The sequence below is a fragment of the Crocodylus porosus genome, unplaced genomic scaffold (genome assembly GCF_001723895.1).
Source record: "Crocodylus porosus isolate Cpor-Errol unplaced genomic scaffold, CroPor_comp1, whole genome shotgun sequence".
NCBI classification, from domain to species: domain Eukaryota; kingdom Metazoa; phylum Chordata; order Crocodylia; family Crocodylidae; genus Crocodylus; species Crocodylus porosus.
The window spans coordinates 55,895,152-55,915,076 of NW_017728943.1; the positions used below are offsets into that span (position 1 = coordinate 55,895,152).

Below are 19,925 nucleotides of genomic sequence, written 5' to 3' on the forward strand. Positions count from 1 at the left end.
ACCTGTGCTGGGTCCTGCACCACTCTGTGTCTTGTGCCACCTCATGCCTTTGTGCTGGGTCCTGTGCCACCATGGGTTCCATGCAGCTCCATGCCTTTGCACTGGATCCCTCACTGCCATATGCTTCACCAAATGGTTTCCTGCTGCCTCTTCTGACTGCAGGCCCTTTGTTTTCACTTGATTCCAAGATGAGCCTTTGTTTTCCTCATTTTGAATGGAGAAACAAACCTCATCTTGGAGTTGAGTGAATACAGTAGATCCATTAGAACTACTGGATGCTGACCATTTTTGAAAAACCAGTGGATTTATGTAGGTGTCTAGAGGAATATGTACTTGTGACAACTTTGAGGGCCTAGTCTTTGGGAGGGAGGGAAGCAGAGGAGTAAGGAGATATGTTCCTTCTCACCAAGGGTTGAAAGGCACTGCCTTTGCATCTAATTTTGTCAAAACCCCTGTTGGAAAAAAAAGTGATACCTTTTTTTGTAATGAGTTACAAGGGTTAATAGGTAATAGTCATGTAGTAGCTGTGATGATCCAGAAAAAGTGAAAGGGGCAAAGCTTTTTGTGACTGACATCTTTTACTGGGCTAACTGTAGAATTGGGATGAAGATAAACAAGCTTTTGGGTTATGAAGTACCCTTCCAGACAGTTTTCCCTTGCCTGAGATGTTTTTCCTCAGCGACCTGAGGAAGGTACTTCATACCCAAAAGTTTATCTGTATCCCACCCAACTATGCAGTTTGTCCCTGCAGTTTTTCTTTAATATCTGTTTAGTTTTCTGTTTTGAAAGATGGAGTAGCTTCAGTTCTCATCTGAATGCCTGCTCACATGTACATTCCATGCTCGTACATTCCTGTTCCTTAAATACTAAATTCAATAATCTTTTTTGCCTTTTGGATCTGTACAATGCACATTTTCTGGCCTCTTATGCTCATTGCTGCATGCAGTACATACTTCCCATTCCTTAGGCCTTTTTAGTTGCCTTGGCTCAAGATAGACCTTTTCCTGCCAGAACCAGTCCTTGTCTGAGACCCTTATCCCATTTTTGGGTCCATTGGCTCTGCTGAATGAAATTTCTTCATTGGACTTTTCTCTTAACTCTGTCAATGACACAGTTCTGGGATCATGTGAGAAGCAGTGGACCATGTGACAGCCTCGGCAAACATTCTGGTTTACAACTTGATGCCCTCAAGGATCCTTCCCTACCTTTTAGATGTGTCCCTTCTGGCTCAGGGCTTCTCATCCAGGGAATGAATCCAGGGGCAGATTACACCAGCCAGGCTTCTGGTCTTCAGCCATAGCACTTTGACTTCCCAAGTGCCCCTCTTCATGAGGCACAGGCCAGTGCAGGACACGGCATGAAGCAGCTAGGGATCTGGGAACACATTGCCCATTGTTCTGCGTCAGGTAGGGGGCCCAAGGCAAGATAAAGGGCATTGTGCGTGTGTGTGTTGCCCAATAAAATGGATTAGCTGTAGTGGGGCATGTACCACATCTGATCCACTTCAGTTGGGCAATGTCTTTTTCTACCCTTAGTGCTGTCATGCGCTCTCTCTTAGAGAAATACCCCCTTTCTCTGAGGGGTCAGGGCCATTATCAGTCTCCTAACCAGGAACATTGCAGTTCCCCAAGTGCCTAACCAAGGTTTTCTGTCCAGCAAGAGATTCCACACTCCAGCAAGATCTGAACCTAATACTTGCATCTCTCCTGGGGCCGTAACAACCTACTCTCTAATCTGCTCGTCTACAAAGATTGCTTAATGGGGTCACACCTGTCACCAGCCACTGATTGTGGGTTCTCCACTAAACTGTCTTACCCATACATGCCTGGGGACTCACGCTAAGCTTCTAACTAAGGTTTTCAGGTTCCATCTTGGCTAACAAACCTACCTCCTGCCACAGCCCTGAAACCTCTCCCCCAAAGAGTGACTTTTCATAGGCGTGACATAGAGAGAGGCCTGCCTTTCTCCCTGCGTAGAACTATAAGCTTTCATAACCATTTCCCACCTTTGAGAGACCTGTCCATTCTTGGACTTTGTGCTGTGGATGTGACTAGATTCTAAATGAACTGATTTTTATTTGTGTGCATGTGTATGCTATCTTCTTTCTGTTCATGTGTATTCCACTGGAAAGATCTGCTTAATTACGTTCACATATGATAGTTTAATAATAACTATATTGTTGGCAACGTTTTGATGGCATAGAAACTTAGAAGGGAAATGTATTTTTAAAAACTTGAAGTTGTTTTGCTACATTTTCTGTGAAAAGGCATTCAAGACAAACAGCCTTCATGCATTAAAAAGTGCTGTGTTACACTAAATACAGCCTGCACTGTCCTAATGAGATTCTAGCCCAAGCAGCCAAGAAGGTACAATCTTAAGCTTTGCGCTGAAGTATGGTGAGCAGTAATTGCTATCTGAAGTTTAATATTCTTCACAATTTAAACATGTTGTTCCAGTGAGCATATTTTTGGTTATAAGCCAATTTTTTTCTTCTAAAATCTTGATTTCTTAAGTTGTTTCAGTAAAATAAAAGGGGGAAGGACAAATCCAAATAAAACTGTTTCTTGATGTGTTTATATAAGAGGCCCCAGGAAGTGCTGTTTATGAGTTCCAGGCCACAGACTGAAACTGATTTTCATCAACACAAAGTGGAATGCAGCGTAATGAGCCTGCAACTGGTTAAAATCAGACCACTTCTAATTGATTATGCCTGTCTAAAGGAGATACAATTACAAAGACATTTTCAGAGTGCAACCATGCCTAGTCTTTTCCTATGTTACATATATTTCTGTCAATGATTTGTTGTCTTTAATTAATAAAATCTGTCATTTAAAGTCCAGCGTAGTCCATATGGAATTTGCTAAACAAATTCAAATAGATTTAAAGTGTAGGACAGGGAAGTGAGGCAGTGGCAAAGACTTAAAACTATCTTACTGCAAGAGAACATATACTGAGCTATGAGCTAAATATTTATCTTAAAAGACTAGTTATTCTATCTTACTACTTTCGACATAACTGTTATAGGATGCACGTTATCAACATATAGAAACTTATGGCTGAAATCTGTATAGTTTAATCTCTATGATCCATACACACAAAGAACCTGCTTTGGCATATGTCATAACAAATAATATACAGTAGTCATTTTCTTGAAGCATATCTGGCCATTGTTCATTTACTTTCCAGGATGAAAGTTCTTATATTCCTGAAGCAGTATGTGAAATTTTGATGCTGTGAGCTAGCTTCTCGTACACTTCTGGACCTCATTGCTGAAGCTCCACCTAACCTAGAGATAATGCAAACTTGCAAGAAAAGTGTCAGCCTTTACTTTTCTTAGAAGATTTAACTACAGTAGAAACTAGGTAGAAACTGGTTCTTCCCGGATTTTGGAGAAGCATTGGAACTCAATAGACATAATTGTATTCTGCTAGAGAGAAAACAAGTATTCTTTTATCAAATAATACCCCTCCCTCTACCTTCTGAAACCCTAAATAGATGGGAACAGTGGAGTGTCTGGAAAGTGCCGAAGCTTAGGACCTTTTGTGCTTCTATGCTTCATATATTAGGAGAATTTTTAAGTGGAGAACAGGCCTCCATTAGTATTTCCTTAGTTTTGTGTTCTTGCATGTCAGCTTTAATATGTGAACATTATTAACTCTGTTTGCTTTAAATGGTGGAGTTGTTGTTAGGAATAATAATATTGATGATGTTTATGGTGATGATAATTGTCATGTTGGAAGTATCTTGTGGGCTGGAACTAACACAATTCTGGGAGAATGGACTCTATAGTGGTCAGAGTAGAAGTTAGTAATGGTGGCCTGTTTTCCCAGGCAATTAAGTATGACTCTGAACAAAGCCAGTTAGGGGATCTCTTTAGCAGCTCCAGTTTCAAAAGGGTACTTTTCAGAGTAGTATCATATTTAGTCTTAAAGTCAAAACTTACTAACACTAACAGGAGAGATTCAGGGATGTACTGATAGTTGCTCTCTAACCCACGTCCAAAACTGCCTTGCATTTAATCTAGCTGGATCATAATGGATACCTGATCGGCTAAACTGTAGAGGTGTACACAGCTGTGCATGATGCTAACCACATCATTCCCTTTTGTACTGTTGCCTGTATAAATTGGTGTGCCTTGATTAGACTTGCCCAGAGAGCCATCTCTGGTGGATCTCTTTGGAGTAGGGAAAATGATTGGGAAAATCATAAATTTACCTGAAGCCAAAATTCTGCCTTGCATAATAAGTTCTCCTTGTAATGTTAAAGTGGGGTAGGTCATTATTCTGTGTAGCACAGTCTTCTTGAGATTACAAAAAAATAACTCTTAACTTGTATGCTACCTTAAGCTTTTTATTCCTCACAACAAATGCATGTAGGTGTTACAGTTATTGTGACCTTACCTAATTGGAATTTTCAGCAGTTCATTTGAGTTATCCCCTCTTAAATTAACTCCTCTCTTGTTAGCCCAGCTTCAGCTGTGAAATAACACTTGAAATGAGAGAGAGAGATTGTGTCAGTAGTTAATGCATTCTGCTAACTCAACCTGTAGCTTACTCACCTGATGGACTAGCCAACTTGAAATGAAAGCACCAAACTGAAGTCAGTGGTTTTTATATATTCCCGGGACTCAATTCAGTGGCAACGCTTGAATTAATTCTGAAAGAAAGACATGTACCATATGTCTATATGTTGGTGGTAAATGTTTAAGTTATTTAAATATTATACCATAAAAAGTTACTTCTTTGGCTTTATCTACGCTGTGCTCTATGCTTTTTCTTTTCACCTTTAGGAGGAAGCCACACACTAACTGCTTGCAATTTATCCTGTTCAGAACTCTACCTTAATTGTCCATGTGTAAAACGAGAAGAATAATAAAGTTTATTTACCTCACTGGGCTGTTCATTAATGTGTTTGAGGCACAATGATAAATGAAAATCGGGGCCATCAATACACATTAGGTAGGTATCTAAACTATACCAAAGTTTTTAATTCTGAGTGCATGAAGGATAAATCCACCCCCTAGATAAAACTTTAGATTATAATACCCAACTGTTTCAGAACATGGAATTAATTTTATTAAACTAGAATATTGGGCTAGCCAACCAAATTTCCTGTTGACTTGCCTAACTGAAGGTCAGTGGGTATAAACTATCTAGAAAGAGTCTAAAAATATGCTTTAAATCTTTACTTAACTTCAGTCAAAATAATGGCATTGACCATGTGCCACATTAAACACATTTGCACCCAAAGTTTACATAATTTATGACATAACGAACAGAAATTGCTTTCAATTTGTTCAGATGGAATTTGTTAAATTTAACCTAATTAGACCAAATAATCAAAGCAGGCATTTGTAAACCAACAATGTTTTTATTCTCAATAATTGTTTGGCCATACTTCTTAGAGATTTAGGTAAAGGAAGTTAAAAGTATCATTAAAATAGCTAGCCTTATATTTATCTCTGTCACAAATTTTAGCAAATATAAATAATATGGGTCTTTTAACTTTTACCATTTAACCATTGTCAGTGTCTAAGTCAGCCTCTGAGAGAGGTTACTTTAATTAGCATTTAACTTCCTTTTAAATGTATGTGGCATAAAATGAAAAAACAAACGGGTCGAGTCTTATAATGATATGAGACTCATAGTTGCTTATCACTGAGACAAGCTGTTTGAGACTTTTCTATGTCTTTTTCAGAAACAGGTCACCATGAAACATTTGGGGTTATGGCAATATATGGAAGCTAAAACAACTTTCATTACATTTGCCAAGACAAGTACAAGTACTATACATTCTAATTATCAAAGAAAACCCAATGTATTTGACTAAAACAACAGCATTATAAAATATTTTAAGGAGATCATTCCTATTACTCAAAAATGTTGATCGGCCAAAATGCGTGACATCTTTATTGATGGGTTTTTTCTTGACTCTTTCAGACATCCAAGACATTTTTGCTATTGTCCCTGTTGATAACCAGCAGAATATAGATACCTAAAATAAGCTAAATCTGTTTAAGATTCGATGCTTTACTACAGTAGAGCATTAGAGTCCAGCAAGTAACACATTGTCTCTAAGAGGGTGGGGTGGGAACAAAGCACCCTGGGATGCTGTAGGACTTCCGTGGCTTCTTTCAGAAGAGAATGTATACAGGCATTTGCTGTCCGAGTAGAAATTCCACCAGAAGTGATTTAACCCTGGTTGTTCCCAGGTTATGTTTCTTTTGGAGTAGCCATTTTTGTTGTGGGAGAAAAATCCTGAACATCTGTACACTTGTGATATCTGCTTTGAGAGCAGTCACTCTCCTAGGAGAAACTAAATGTCTGTACGTGGCCATTACTGTCTGCCTGAGTCTGAAGAGAGTCTCTGAAAGAGAAAAAAGACACCCCTCTATCCTTCCCAAAAGCTTTACAGTCATACTGAGAGGAGAATAGAATAACATCTTCATCAATGATTTGGACATTGGTGTCAGAAGCGGACTGGCCAAGTTCACCAACGATACCAGACTCTGGGGTAAAGCATCCACACCTAAGGACAGGAGGGTGATCCAGGTGGATCTTGACAGGCTCATGATATGGGCGGATGAGAATCTGATGGTGTTCAACACCGAAAAATGCAAGGTTCTCCACCTTGGGAGGAAAAACCCACAGCATGTTTATAGGCTCAGCAGTGCTGCGCTGGTTAGCACTACAGATGAAAGGGACTTGGGGATCATGATTGACCACAAGATGAACATGAGCCTTTGATGCGATGCTGCGGCTAGTAAAGCGAGCAAAACGCTGGCTTGCATCCATAGATGCTTCTCAGGCAGATCCTGGGACGTCATTCTCCCGCTGTACTCGGCCTTGGTGAGACCGCAGTTGGAGTACTGCGGCCAGTTTTGAGCTCCACAATTCAAAAAGGATGTGGAGAAGCTTAAGAGAGTGCAAAGGAGAGCCACGTGCATGATCAGAGGTCAGGAAAACAAACCTTATGATGAGAGGCTGAGAGCCATGGGACTCTTTAGCCTGGAAAAGCACAGGCTCAGGGGTGATCTGATGGCCACCTATAAGTTTATCAGGGGTGCTCATTAGGATCTAGGGGAATATCTGTTCACCAGAGCACCCCAGAGGATGATAAGATCGAACCATCACAAACTCCACCGCAACTGATTCAGGCTGGACATAAGGAAGAATTTCTTCACTGTCCAAGCCCCCAAGTTTTGGGATAGACTGCCGCCGAAGGTGGTTCAAGCACCCACTTTGAACGCCTTCAAGACGCATTTGAATGCTTATCTTTTGGGATCCCTGCTGACTTCCTGCCCCTGGGGAAGGGGGCTGGACTTGATCCTCCAGGGTCCCTTCCAGTACAAATGTCTATGAAATCTAGGCCCATTGCTCTGGAGTCATCATGGTTCACTTCTGCCACTTTTAGATATTATCACCAACCCATTCTTTGCTGTTCTTGTAGCTCTAGGAAATATCATGGTAGTGATATGCCTGGCATCCCTCATGACCTTAATCCAGTTCTGCACTATCCAGGCACTCTGCTGAGCTTCTTGCACTTGTTTTTTCTTCAATGAGCCTTGGATGCCCCATTGAGCTCTGTGCAATTGGCTACTTGTTGGTGACTTGATATTTTTCATGGACTGTGTTTCTCCCCTTTGGCATTTGCTTCAGATTGTGCTGCAAAATGGGACTGTGATCATAGTAAATGAGTCTCATCTTCATGTTTCCTTTGTTACATGCTTGGAATAACAGTGAAGTAGCCAATAATGTTAACATTTAAATTATCATCATTAGACATCTGGGTTAACATCTTTTGAGACTTCGGGCAGTTCATACTTTTGAAAAACTTTCTTTAGATTCAAACAAACATCACTTCATCAGACATTATTGGTTCATGGCTTTGTGTGTAGTAACTAGAAAATCTCTGTGCTGTGTCAGAAATAGATTGACCATAAACAAACATTTTCAGCTTTCAGCCCCAAATATTATTTATCATTCCTTTAATTTAAAATGTACTAAGTACAGCATTGTGCTGCTGTCCTTAACAATGTTATACCAATTGAGCTTTTGTCAGTTCTTCCATGTGTGTAGTTTTGGCTCCTTTTTAGAATACTGATGTACCGACCTTGATGTTCAGGGTGTTTCACATTCCTATGAAACCACAGTGGTTTTTCTTTAGAAGAAAACATCCTGTTTATGTGCATAAAAACGTCACATTCTAAATAATTACATACATATTTTGCATTGTGCTGGCGCATGTTTTACTGTTGTTCTTGTTCTTTTCTCATTTGTCAACAGTTTATTCTTTCCTTCTAGTCCTGTTTTATTTTCATAAAATAAAGGGAAAAAATAACAATAAAAGGATCATGTTATCATGACTAAAGCTCATGACGCGGAGTTTAACATTCCCTTCTTAGCTCTAACAAGCTTCCAGATTTGATCTTTAATGTTTGTAAAGCCAGGCCCTGAATATCTAGCATTATAGGGGTACAAAGGTTTCCAACCTGCCTCTCATCCCAGTGGATGTCTTTTTGAAACTGCTGGAAACCTCTTAATCCCCACACTTTGGAATTAGCTCATCATTCCTCAATCGTTTCTATACCAGAAGAGTGCAGTGCAGGCACAGCAGCAGTCCACCTTACAACCTACCTTTTCAGAGCAGTCGGAAGAAGCTTTCTCTTTAAACACCATTTCCCTCAGATTTTTTGTGTCTTGAGAGATGTTTTGCTGTGGGGGAAGGAATACTCCCTTCCCACTAGCAGAACCAAGTAGTAAGGTCTCCCTTACCTGTCCATGATCTTAAGATGGCATAGTCCAAGAAGCAAAATCCAGAAGCACAAAATTGTTCTCCTTGTAAGGAGGTTTCCTTCAGATTTGCCAGTTACCAACTGTTATGAAACTCTCAAGAGATCTTGATTGTAGTAATAGGTGAAGTTTCTAGGGACTTTCTGTGCATCTAGGCTTAATGGACATCTTGTTCTGATTGTTTAGGTACCCCGGAAAGAATAAAATTAACTGTGACTGTGTTCCAAACCTGCAGATTCACAGGGGTCATCCTGTTTCCCTACACTTTTTGAGGAGGGAGAAGCTTCCTGTCCATCTATACGTACAGTTACAAAGGCTCTGGGTCTCATCACGGAAGCTGTGCCATAGTCAAAATTATTTAAACAGAACTTCAAAAATATATTTTTGCCCTTTGTAATATATGTTAATAATGGCCAGGAGCAGATCCCATGGGGGGTTCAGGATTCCCTCTCTCTTTTCTACCCCCATGCCTTGATGTTCCACTCCCTGTACTTAGGCCTTGGTAAGATCTTCCCGAGGCAAAGGCAGAATCGCCACTCTAGATTTCTCAGGGCCAAAATGTCTAAACAAGTGAACAGACCTTTCTTCTCTTCATGAGACTTATCTGTTGTTCTGAAATTCTTGCATCTTGTGCATTTGAAACGAACGGGCCAGCATCCATTTACTTTCTGTCCATTAAAGATGGTTTTATGGTAGGTGTTACTTAGGCTAGGAGAATCTCCCAAAGTAACTTTATTGGCACAAGCCATGCTTTGCTGACCATGAAAACAAAGTGGTCCTATGTGTCCTTGATTCTGACAACAGTGTGCAACATACCGCACTTCCCCAAAAAGTTGTCTTTTCCCCCTTAAAGCATTTACAGATGGTATTATTTAGAATATGTAGGTATTTCTGGAGTTTTGGAAAAGTAGGGCAGGGTCAGTACAACTTATTTCGTACATTTTAATCATTTTTATGTGCAACACCTTGAGCTATCTGTGGTCATGTTCGTCATCTTGCAAACAAAGCAGGTAGTTAGTTAGCTGATAAAATACACAACTAGGGTTATTGAAGGAGACTTTAGGAAATGGGACTTGATGATTCAGAAGACAGGATTCTTCCCTCCGAGCTAGTATTGATTCAGTGGTGCCAAGGGACACTGCTGCTATATGTCATGTATGTCAGATAACCTGTAGTATGCAAGGTACTGGGCACATCTACATGTGCAATTAATGTGAAGCAATAAACTCTGGCGCTTGTTGCTTCAGTGTTTATTATTCCTGGGTGTGCCATTTGAATGTGCACCCAGGACTGCAAGATGTTGAGCCAGGTCAGAGCAGCTCCAGCTGACAGGGAGCCCCGGGGTCAGGCTGCCAGCCTAGGGCTGCTCCCCCCAGCTTAATATGCTGCAGAGGGCTGGCTGGGGCACAGAGGTGCTTCAGCATGGCACTAGCTGGCAGGCAGCCCCTGCACTGAAGCACCCTTGTGCCTTAGCCAGCTACGACAGCGTCTACACATGTGCTGCTGTGGAGCTAATTAAAACACCTAATAGGGGTGCAGATGTGCAACATTTACGGCAGAGTTAATTAGTCAACTCCACAGTAAATGTCTCATGTAGGCATACCCACTGACTGATTTCTGATCCCATTCACCATTTTTGGTAATGTTATTCTGTTGCTTATGTCCTTTCTACTTTCTAAGGGATGTTTCACTTCCTGACTGACTGGTTATCAGTAGCTCATAAAGCCTCTATCAAAATTACTAGGAAGGACAATAGTATATCCCTGACTTTAGACAGCCTCCCCAAGAAAGTTTATGGAATTTGTCTCTCTCTCATTTAGAATTAAGCAATTTTGGAGGTAGGTTTATCTCTGAAATGTATTATAAATGAAGTCAGAGGTGTGTGTATGTCTGTGTGTGTACACACATGCACACACACAATAAGTGGATTCCTCATGTGGGGAGAGGGCCCAGTTCTGCTTTCTCACAGTTTAATCTTGTAAATTTACTCGCTTTCCATTTGTGTTTTGTTTCCTCCATTCTTGAGGCTGTTGTTGCATCTGGTTAAAGACGAATGGACAAGACTCCATTTGCAGCTTGCTAACACCACTGTTTAGTTGACCAAAGGTTGTACCTGTTCCCTCTTCCAGCAGCTGATCATCTAGACCATGCACAATGTTTCTGCATGTGAAGAAAAAAGAAGCAGCAGCAGTTCTTTACTGTTTTTTAATAACAGGGCTAGACATTTATTTTGGGAAGCAACATGTTTGTTGGTTTAGGCAAAAGTTTTGATGTTGGCCAAAGAAGAGAGATCAGGTAAAAGTTGCAAAGAAAAATAAATATTTACATGAAAACCAGAAAAGGTTTCTTAGTGGTAAAATTAAAAACATGAATATTTTTTATTTGAGAATATTCAGAAGAACATTGGAAAGAACGTGGAGCATGGGTGATAGCAGCAGCCTTTCTGGTTGGTGTCTTAAGTCTAAACAGATATGCAAACAAAGATGTTATCAGCTGGGTCTGATGTTCTTGTTGTTGAGCCTTCTAGTACCAGAGGAATGGTTCTAAAGCAAGGAGCTGAGCCCAAGTTATCCGACCTCCATCAGACACAGAAAAGCTGGAAGCTGTCCAAGAATTAGAAAAGGTTTTTGGTATGTCCAGAAAATAGGAGAGATCTGCCAAAATGGCATTATTCTCCTGAAACGTTCATTGCTGATTCTGCAAGACTTTGGCTGTGCCAAAACTAAAATAATTCCCCTCAAAACCAATAGTAATTTGCTAAATAAAACTATGTTGTCAGCCTTGAAAAATAGTAGTGAGAAGAGTATACCAGACCCAATGTAAAATCTACTTACCTTTTGGTACCAGGGCAATGGAAAAACAAAATGCTGTATTTGCATGTTGTTTTTTTAATGATTGGATTGACTAGTTGGGCTGGTGGAATGTGATGTGCCTAGTAAACACTTTAGGACAGCATTTAAACCATTTGAATCTAGATGCTTGAACAATTTCCATGTTTATACGTTTGATTTCTACTGTACTGTGGTATTCACTGAGTTAGGCCGTGTGAAAATCATGACCCTGGAGTCTGCACCATAGAGAAGGCAACCACATAGTTTAGAAATTATTGAATGTTGGCAGCTTCCAGCATGTTTGAGTAGTTATTGTGTGTGCATAAAATTATGTAACACCACAGCGTTCTATCTAAAGGGATTGTAGAATGTGCAGCCCCTTGAAAGGGAATCAAACAGGAAGCCTGGTTGCTTCGAACGGGTGAGCTAGGAGGTGGAATACAGCTGCTTCAACCACAGGAGTTTTATTTGCTTTGTGGCGGGTTCCCTGTCCGTCCGTTACAGTTTTATGGCTGCTTCAGTCTACATCAAGGGAATGTGAAAGAGTCTGTTATGAAAACACAGCTAATAAGACTAATGGGTTATGCAATGTGCCTGAAACCTCTTTCTTTCAGATATAACGTTTCCTTGGAATTTCTCCAAAATAGCTCACAAAACACTTTGAGATATACTTAAAAAGTCAGCGTGGTGATATATGTCAAACAAAGTAAGATGACTTTATAGAGACACAAAGAGAAAGTGGAGATATTTTCTTACAAATACGAAATTTTGGGAAATATTTCACCATATAACTTCTCCATTCTTGCTATCCTTTTGTATTGCTGTTTTATGGAAGTATAACAAATTTATGACAATATTTTGATAGGCTTTTATAATAGTATTCAGCACCCAGCTAAGTTCAAAAAGCAGTCACGTTGTGTGAAATTATGCTATATTCTTAATCAGTGATTTTCAACCAGGACAGTCTTTTTGAGATCTTTTGAAGGGTGGTGTGAGGTCTGAGGAGATATGTGCAGGCTTGTGTTCATCCCCTGTCCTCACTGCCTGGCGCTTTTGTAAGGAGGTGAGCACTGTAATAAATAAATTAGCTTTTGAAATGCAGTGCTGTTCAATTCACAGAAGTTATGGATAGGGTGCCTCAAATCAAATGAGGGGTGTTTGAAGGCTAAAAAGGTTGAGACCCACTGTTCTAAACACTGGAGAAGGACAAGGCTAGTTTATTGCCTTGATGTTTGTTTCTGTAGAGACTTTTGAGAAAAAAAAACTGCAAATCCACCCATCCTTGTTGCCAGACCGCTGCCTTGTTTATTGCAGGATAATAACGGATAGGTTGTACTTGGCCTTAGAAGTACCCTTGATTTCTATTTGCATTGGTATACTGTAGCAAACATTCCGGTAATCTTCTGGTCATTTCCCATGAAACACAGTCCTATGCATATATTTGAAATGGAGGAAATTTTTGGCTTTTTCCCATTAGCAGATGGTTTGCTATTTTCAGCTATGCTGAAGACTAAAGAGAAGGGGATGAAAGTCAAAGATTCCTGAATATTATTCTGTATTGATTTTTTTCACCCCTTTTGTATCAGTGCTGTCAGTTTTGTTAGGGCCTTAACTCATCTCTTACCATGTTAACATCTTTCTGTTAACTTTGGGGTTGATTAACAGGCCCTCAGTGACTCCTGCATAGTCTCATTGATTGACTTGGAAGGGCTGGTAGAAGTATAAATGCTTGGAGTTCAGTTATCCTGTTCTGCTGATGCCAGTGAAATGGCATGTTGTTCTCTCTCTTGCCTGTTGACTCTTGCAGGAGTGGGAGAGGTAGAAGAATAAAAAGAAATACATGTTTTTGTCAGTAAATTCTGAAGATGAGACTGAATACACGTGGGTAGCAGATCTGTTGACTGGTAGAGTTCCATGTTTACATAATTACTTTCCAAAGTAATTCAGTAGGGATTTTAGAAGCTTCAGCATTGGCCACCTTCTGCTCCAGCTAAGTTCATTTTGAAGCATAGATTCATAGATGTTAGGGTCAGAAGGGGTCTCAAATAGATCATTGAGTCCAACCCCCCTGCATAGGCAGGAAAGAGTGCTGAGTTCAGATGACCCCAGCCAGATGTCCATCCAACCTCCTCTTGAAGACCCCCAGAGTAGGGGAGAACACTACCTCCCTTGGGAGCCCGTTCCAAATTTTGGCCACTGTAACTGTGAAGAAGTTCTTCCTAATGTCCAGTCTAAATTTGCTGTCTGCTAGCTTATGGCCATTCTTTCCTGTGACCCCCAGGGGTGCCTTGGTGAGCAGAGCCTCACCAATTCCCTTCTGCGCCCCCATGATGAATTTATAGGCAGCCATAAGGTCACCTCTCAACCTTCTCTTGCGGAGGCTGAAGAGGTCCAGGTGCCCTAGTCTCTCCTCTTAGTGCTTGGCCTGTGAGTCCTTAACCATACGAGTGCCCCTTCTCTGGACCCTCTCCAGGTTATCCACATCCCTCTTGAAGTATGGCGCCCAAACTGCACATAGTATTCCAACTGCAGTCTGACCAGTGCCCGATAGAGGGGAAGTATCACCTCCTTGGTTCTGTTTGTCATGCATCTGCTGATGCACAATAAAGTGCAGTTAGCTTTTCTGATGACTTTGTCACACCGATGACTCATGTTCATCTTGGAGTCCACTAGGACTCCGAGATCCCTTTCCACTTTCGTGCTACTGAGCAGTTCATTTCCTAGGAAGTAGCTGTGCTGGACATTTTTCCTCCCTAGCTGCAGCACTTTGCATTTCTCCTTGTTAAATTGCATTCTATTGTTTTCTGCCTATTTGTCCAACTGTCCAGGTCTGCCTGCAGTTGTTCCCTGCCCTCCGGTGTGTCCACTTCTCCCCACAGTTTTGTATCCTCCGCAGCCTTGGACAAAGTACACTTGACTCCCTCATCCAAGTCACTGATAAAGACATTGAAGAATATCAGTCCGAGGACCGAGTCCTGCAGCACCCCACTGTCCACGTCCTTTAAGGTCAATACCGACTCGTCCACCACCGCTCTCTGGGTACGACCCTCTAGCCAATTTGCCACCCACCAGACTGTGTAATCATCCAAGTCACAGCCTCTTAATTTGTTCACCAGTATGGGGTGGGATACCGTATCAAAGGCCTGCTTAAGTCTGAGTCTAAGTAAATGATATCTACCCCTACTCCTGCGTCCAGGTGTTTTGTAACCTGGTCATGATCTACCTGCTATGAACCCATGCTGGTTTCCCCTCAGCATAATTTTTCCTGCTGGGCTCTCACATATATGAGCCTTAATAATCTTTTCGAAGACTTTGCCAAGGATGGAGGTGAGACTGACTGGCCTGTAGTTGTCTGGATCCTCCTTCCTCCACTTCTTGAAAATAGGGACCACATTGGCCCTTTTCCAGTGCCCCGGGACCTGGCCCATGCGCCATAAGTGCTCGAATATTCTTGCCAGTGGCTGTGCAATGACATCAGCCAGTGCCTTCAGTACCCTCGGAGGGAGCTCATCCGGGCCTGCCGACTTAAACACATCCAAGTGGCTCTGCATCATCTCAGGGTCAGCGCTTGGTAGTCTGGCGCCCTGCTGTTCCGTCTCTATAATCCCATTGTGGGACTTGTCTTGCCCCTCATTTAGTAAGACTGAGGCAAAGAACTCATTGAGGAGTTCAGCCTTGTCCCCCCTGTCTGTCACCAATTGCTTTTGCCTATTCAGTAGTGGTCCTATACCACCCTGGGTCTTCCTTTTACTCCCTATATATCTGAAAAACAATTTTTTGTTGGGATGCTGTCCTCAGCTCCGTGGTAGCTTTGGCCCTTCTAACTGCCTCCCTACAACTGCGAGCTGAGGAGGTATACTCCTCTTTAATAATCTCTCCCTGTTTCCACTGCTGGTCATGGCCAAGATCTGTCTGTCCAATGTAGTGCCATTCTATCACAGATGACACAACCATGTATTTGCAATTGGTGCTTTTGATGCATCTGAACTTCCTCCATTTCCTGGGGTGTGACTGTGAGTGTGTTAATTCCTTGTAATAACAGTGGTATATAGTATATGAAGACATCTGAGATTGCTTCAGGAATTTAGAAAATTCTTTACCTTGTTTAAAAAAAAACCCGTGACCAATAGTAGGAATTGACAAGTTTGTACCGATAGATAAGGAACTGCCATGTTTCATAGGGCAAAGCATATGAATGACTGTATAAAGTACTGTAATGTTTTTAAAAACCTTATGTGAACCCTGGATTCCAAACACTCACGCTGTGTTATCACAGTTTGGAAAACTGTTTCTTTATTTTTAAGTCATTCATATTTTAATATAGATAAATATAATATGACATCCCTGGAAATAATTCATTCATTAGGATTTCTTCAAAACAAAGGCGATTTCTGTTTCCAGTGTAGAGCTCCTGTTGTGTGATCATTTTTTAAACCTCAGGTTTTTAAACGACATAGAATTAACAAGTTGTCAAAAGTAGATGTGTGTTATTCATTTGTAATTATATTTTTATTGTTATTTTTTACCTTTCGTTTCAGGAATTGAACTGTTTGGATTTTGGCAGGAAGTGAACACTGTTATCTCAGATTCTGAGTTGATGACAGGTATCCACTACTCCTGTGCAATACCAGGATTGATACAGTATCTTCAGAGTATCACTCAGCTTGTAATAGCAATGCTCTCAGTATCTGTTGACCCTGACATCTCAAGTAGCAGTTCACCTGTCGCAGAAAAGAGGATGAATCCTTCTTTGCTGGTTATCCATTTGCTTCAGTCCGACTTTCATGAAGTGCGTCTGCTGATGTTAGAAACTCTGCTCCTCTGGTGGAAGCAGGTAAATTTGAAACAGGTTACAGGCGAGAAGAGATGCCCATTCAGCTCACTTTCGGATTTGGAGGAGACGCTCCTCAAAATGACTATGACGGAAAGTCACCCACAGTGTTTTTGCAAGGTAGGAAGGAGCATCCAGCTGTATAGAGATTGTATATCTACTTCTTTTTAAAGGACCATTCTCCTGGATTTTTGACCATGCCTTTTTTATCTTTGCTTGTATGTGTATGTCTCTTTCATTTAACATTAATCAGGAATTTTTGTTTAATTCTGAAATAGCCAGAAGGTTAAGAGTCAGTTTTTTTGCAGAAGAAACACCATCCTTTTTTTGACACTTATATGCTCATTAATTTTCTAGTACTGTCTGGGAAAACCTGCATTTTTTTCAGTTTGGCTTTATTTGAGTCAACATTTTGTTAGAACTAAATCTATGCACTTAAGAATTAAACTTAAATCCTATATGGACTTGTATTTGTCATGCAAAAAACAGAATATTGTTCTGAAGTTTATTACCCAGGTACATAATATTAGCACATCTTAATACAGTGTCAATCTGTATAGTATTTACCTGAACCCAAGACAACTTTTAAGATACCCCCCCCCCCAAGTAATTAGGTTATATTTGGTCCTGGCTATGGTGCGAGACGCGCGCATGTAAGCCCGCTGCGGCCCCATGACCTAGGGACCCCAGCAGAGACCCCAGGACCCCCCTGATGAGCCCCGGCCTGCCTACAGGGGCCTGTGGAGGGAGGGACCTAGTCAGCTGGGAGCGGGCTGAGAGGGCCCAGGAGGGTCACACCACCTGGTGTGACCCCTCCCCAGCTCCTACTTGGCCCCAGTCCCCCAGGGAGCCGTGCGAACAGATCGCACAAACAGGTGCACTCCTGGGCCTGGCAGGCGAGTTAGCATGGGAGTTTGTGCAGGAGGGCGCACGGGAGGGCCTGCAACCTTGCCTGTGAGCCCCCTAGAGTAGACAGTCCCAGCCATAGCCAGCCCACCAGCAGCATGACATGGATGGGCACAACGCCACACCCCAAGAGTCCCCTTGGGGTCTGCGCCCCCACCCCACCTCTGGCACCTCAGGGACGGCTGCCCAGATGGAGCTCGTGGTTCTAGGCTCCACGCAGATGGAGCCCCTGGCTCTCACCTGCAGGGGCTGCCTGCCACATTTCAGGTTCTGGGGCCTGGGAGCATGGCCGCCTCCTCTTGTGGGGTCTGCTCCCTACTGGCATCTGTGGCGTGCCAGCTGGAGGAGCTCCAGGCCACAGTCCAGAGACTGCGTGCCATCAGCAACTGGTGAGCAAGAGATAGACTGCTAAGTCCTTCTCCCCTGGGAGATGGAGGGTAGACCACGGTCTCCCTCCAGGACAAGGGAGGACTCGGGGACCTCCCTTACTGCCTAGCCCAGGGGTTGAACCAAGGTGGAGAGGGCCCCCAACGCCTGCTGCACCAAGGTCCCTGCCCCGCTGCAGCTTTGCAACAGGTACGAACCTCTTGCAGCCCCAGCAGAGCCTGCTGAGTTGCCAGCTCCCACAGGCAACACAGGCGCTACTGTAGCTACTGCCCCCGCTCTCCCCAAGACGAAACGCGAAGTGTTTGTCGTGGGAGACTCCATCCTGAGGGGGACCAAGGGAGTAATCTACCACCCCGACCCCTTTGCCCGGGAAGTTTGCTGCTTCCTGGGAGCCAGAATCTGAGACATTGCGGAGAAGATCCCAAAGCTCCTCCAGCGCACAGACCACTATCCATGCTCCTTATTCATATGGGCGCCAATGACACGGCTCAGAGCGCTCCCAGCCGGGTCATGAGACGCTGCAGGAATTTGGGTGCAGGGCTAAAGGGTGTGAGGGCACAGGTGGTGTTTTCTTCGATCCTCCCAGTCTCGGGCTATGGGCTGAGGAGGGAGAGGAGGATCCATGTAGTCAACCAAAGACTGCAGCGCTGGTGTCATTGGGAAGGCTTTGGCTTCCATGACCACAGTCGGTTCTTTGGAAAGAGAGGCAGCAAGCTGCAGGGAAGAGACGGCTTCTGCATCTCTCCACTGGGCAGGAGGCTCTTCTCAGCCAGACTGGCTGACCTGCTCCACCCGGCTTTAAACTAAGCCCGCCAGAGGATGGGGGGACTACTGCCACTGCTGGCCCACTGAGTGGCCCTTGCACAGCCAGCAGGTCAAGGCACTTAGGGGAACCCACCACTGCCCCAGCCCTGGAACAAAATGTAGGCAGGGCAAAGGCCCCCAAAGGGACACTTGCCTGCCTGTACACAAATGCCAGGAGCTTGGGGAATGAACAGGAGGAACTTGTCCTCCTGCTAAATGCAAATAACTGCGATGTCATTGGGATAACAGAGACCTGGTGGGACTCCACCCATGACTGAACCACAGGTATAGAGGAGGGACTGAGTGGACAAAAGGGGCGGGGGCATAGCTCTCTCCGTCAAGGAAAGCTACGCGTCCCTGCAGCCAACATTGGCACCCACAGTGGAGGCATTGAGACCCTCTGGGTAAAAATCCATGGGGAATACGGCACAGGGGATACTTTGGTGGGAGTCTACTACAGACCCCCTACCCACGGTCAAGACCTTGACCAGTAGTTTGCCGGGGAATTGGCTGAGGCCTTGTGCTCTCAGTGTATGGTTGTCATGGGAGACTTTAACTACTCAGACATCTCGTGGGAGGGGCGCTCAGGCAAATCCTAGCAGGCACAGAGCTTTCTATTGTGCATGAGTGACCTCTATCTGACACACACAGTCTGTGGGCCGACGAGAGGTAAAGCACTACTTGACCTTATGCTGGCAACCAGGGACGACCTAATCAGTGATTTAACAATCAAAGGGAAGCTGGGTGACAGTGACCATGAGCTGATCACCTTCGCCACCTGCCATAAAGTTGGCAAGTCAGTCAGTAATACAGAAGGCCCTGACTTCAGGAAAGCTGACTTTGCCAAGCTTAGGAGGCTTGTCAGTGAGGCCCTAAAGGGCCAGAACCCAAAGGGGAAGGGAGTTCAGGACGAGTGGTTGCTCCTCAAGGGAGCAATCCTGGATGCGCAAGCAAAGTCCATCCCGTCTCAGAGGAAAGGGAGCAGAAGGGCACAACAGCCCCCTTGGCTCTCCAGGGAACAGGTAGACCTCCTGAATCTTAAAAGGAAGACCTACAAAGGATGGAGGACTGGATCCACCACCAGGGAGGAATACTCTGCTCTGGTCCAGACCTGCAGAGCGCGAACCAGGAAAACCAAGGCTGCAAAGGAACTCCAGCTAGCTACAGTATCAAGGACAATAAAAAGTCCTTTTTTAGATATCTGGGGAGCCAGAGGAAAAGCAAGAGCAACACTGGACCCCTGCTAAACCAGATGGGGCAACTGACAACTGATGCCCATGAAAAACCAAACTTGCTAAATGGGTACTTTGTGTCAATTTTTCACCAGTCCCATGACATGCCCCTGCCCACTGTGGGTCAGGGAGGTCTGGGTGA

At 43.3% G+C, this 19,925-nt stretch overlaps 1 protein-coding gene across 4 annotated transcripts in view; it reads left to right on the forward strand.

The window, feature by feature from the left end:
- Positions 1-19,925, forward strand: part of THADA (THADA, armadillo repeat containing) — a 291,659-nt gene that overhangs the window by 206,702 nt on the left and 65,032 nt on the right. For all 4 annotated transcript variants that reach the window (XM_019549394.1, XM_019549396.1, XM_019549397.1 and 1 more), the window contains exon 33: positions 16,162-16,574. In XM_019549394.1, the coding sequence (XP_019404939.1) occupies positions 16,162-16,574 (413 nt within the window). The remainder of the gene's footprint in view (positions 1-16,161; positions 16,575-19,925) is intronic.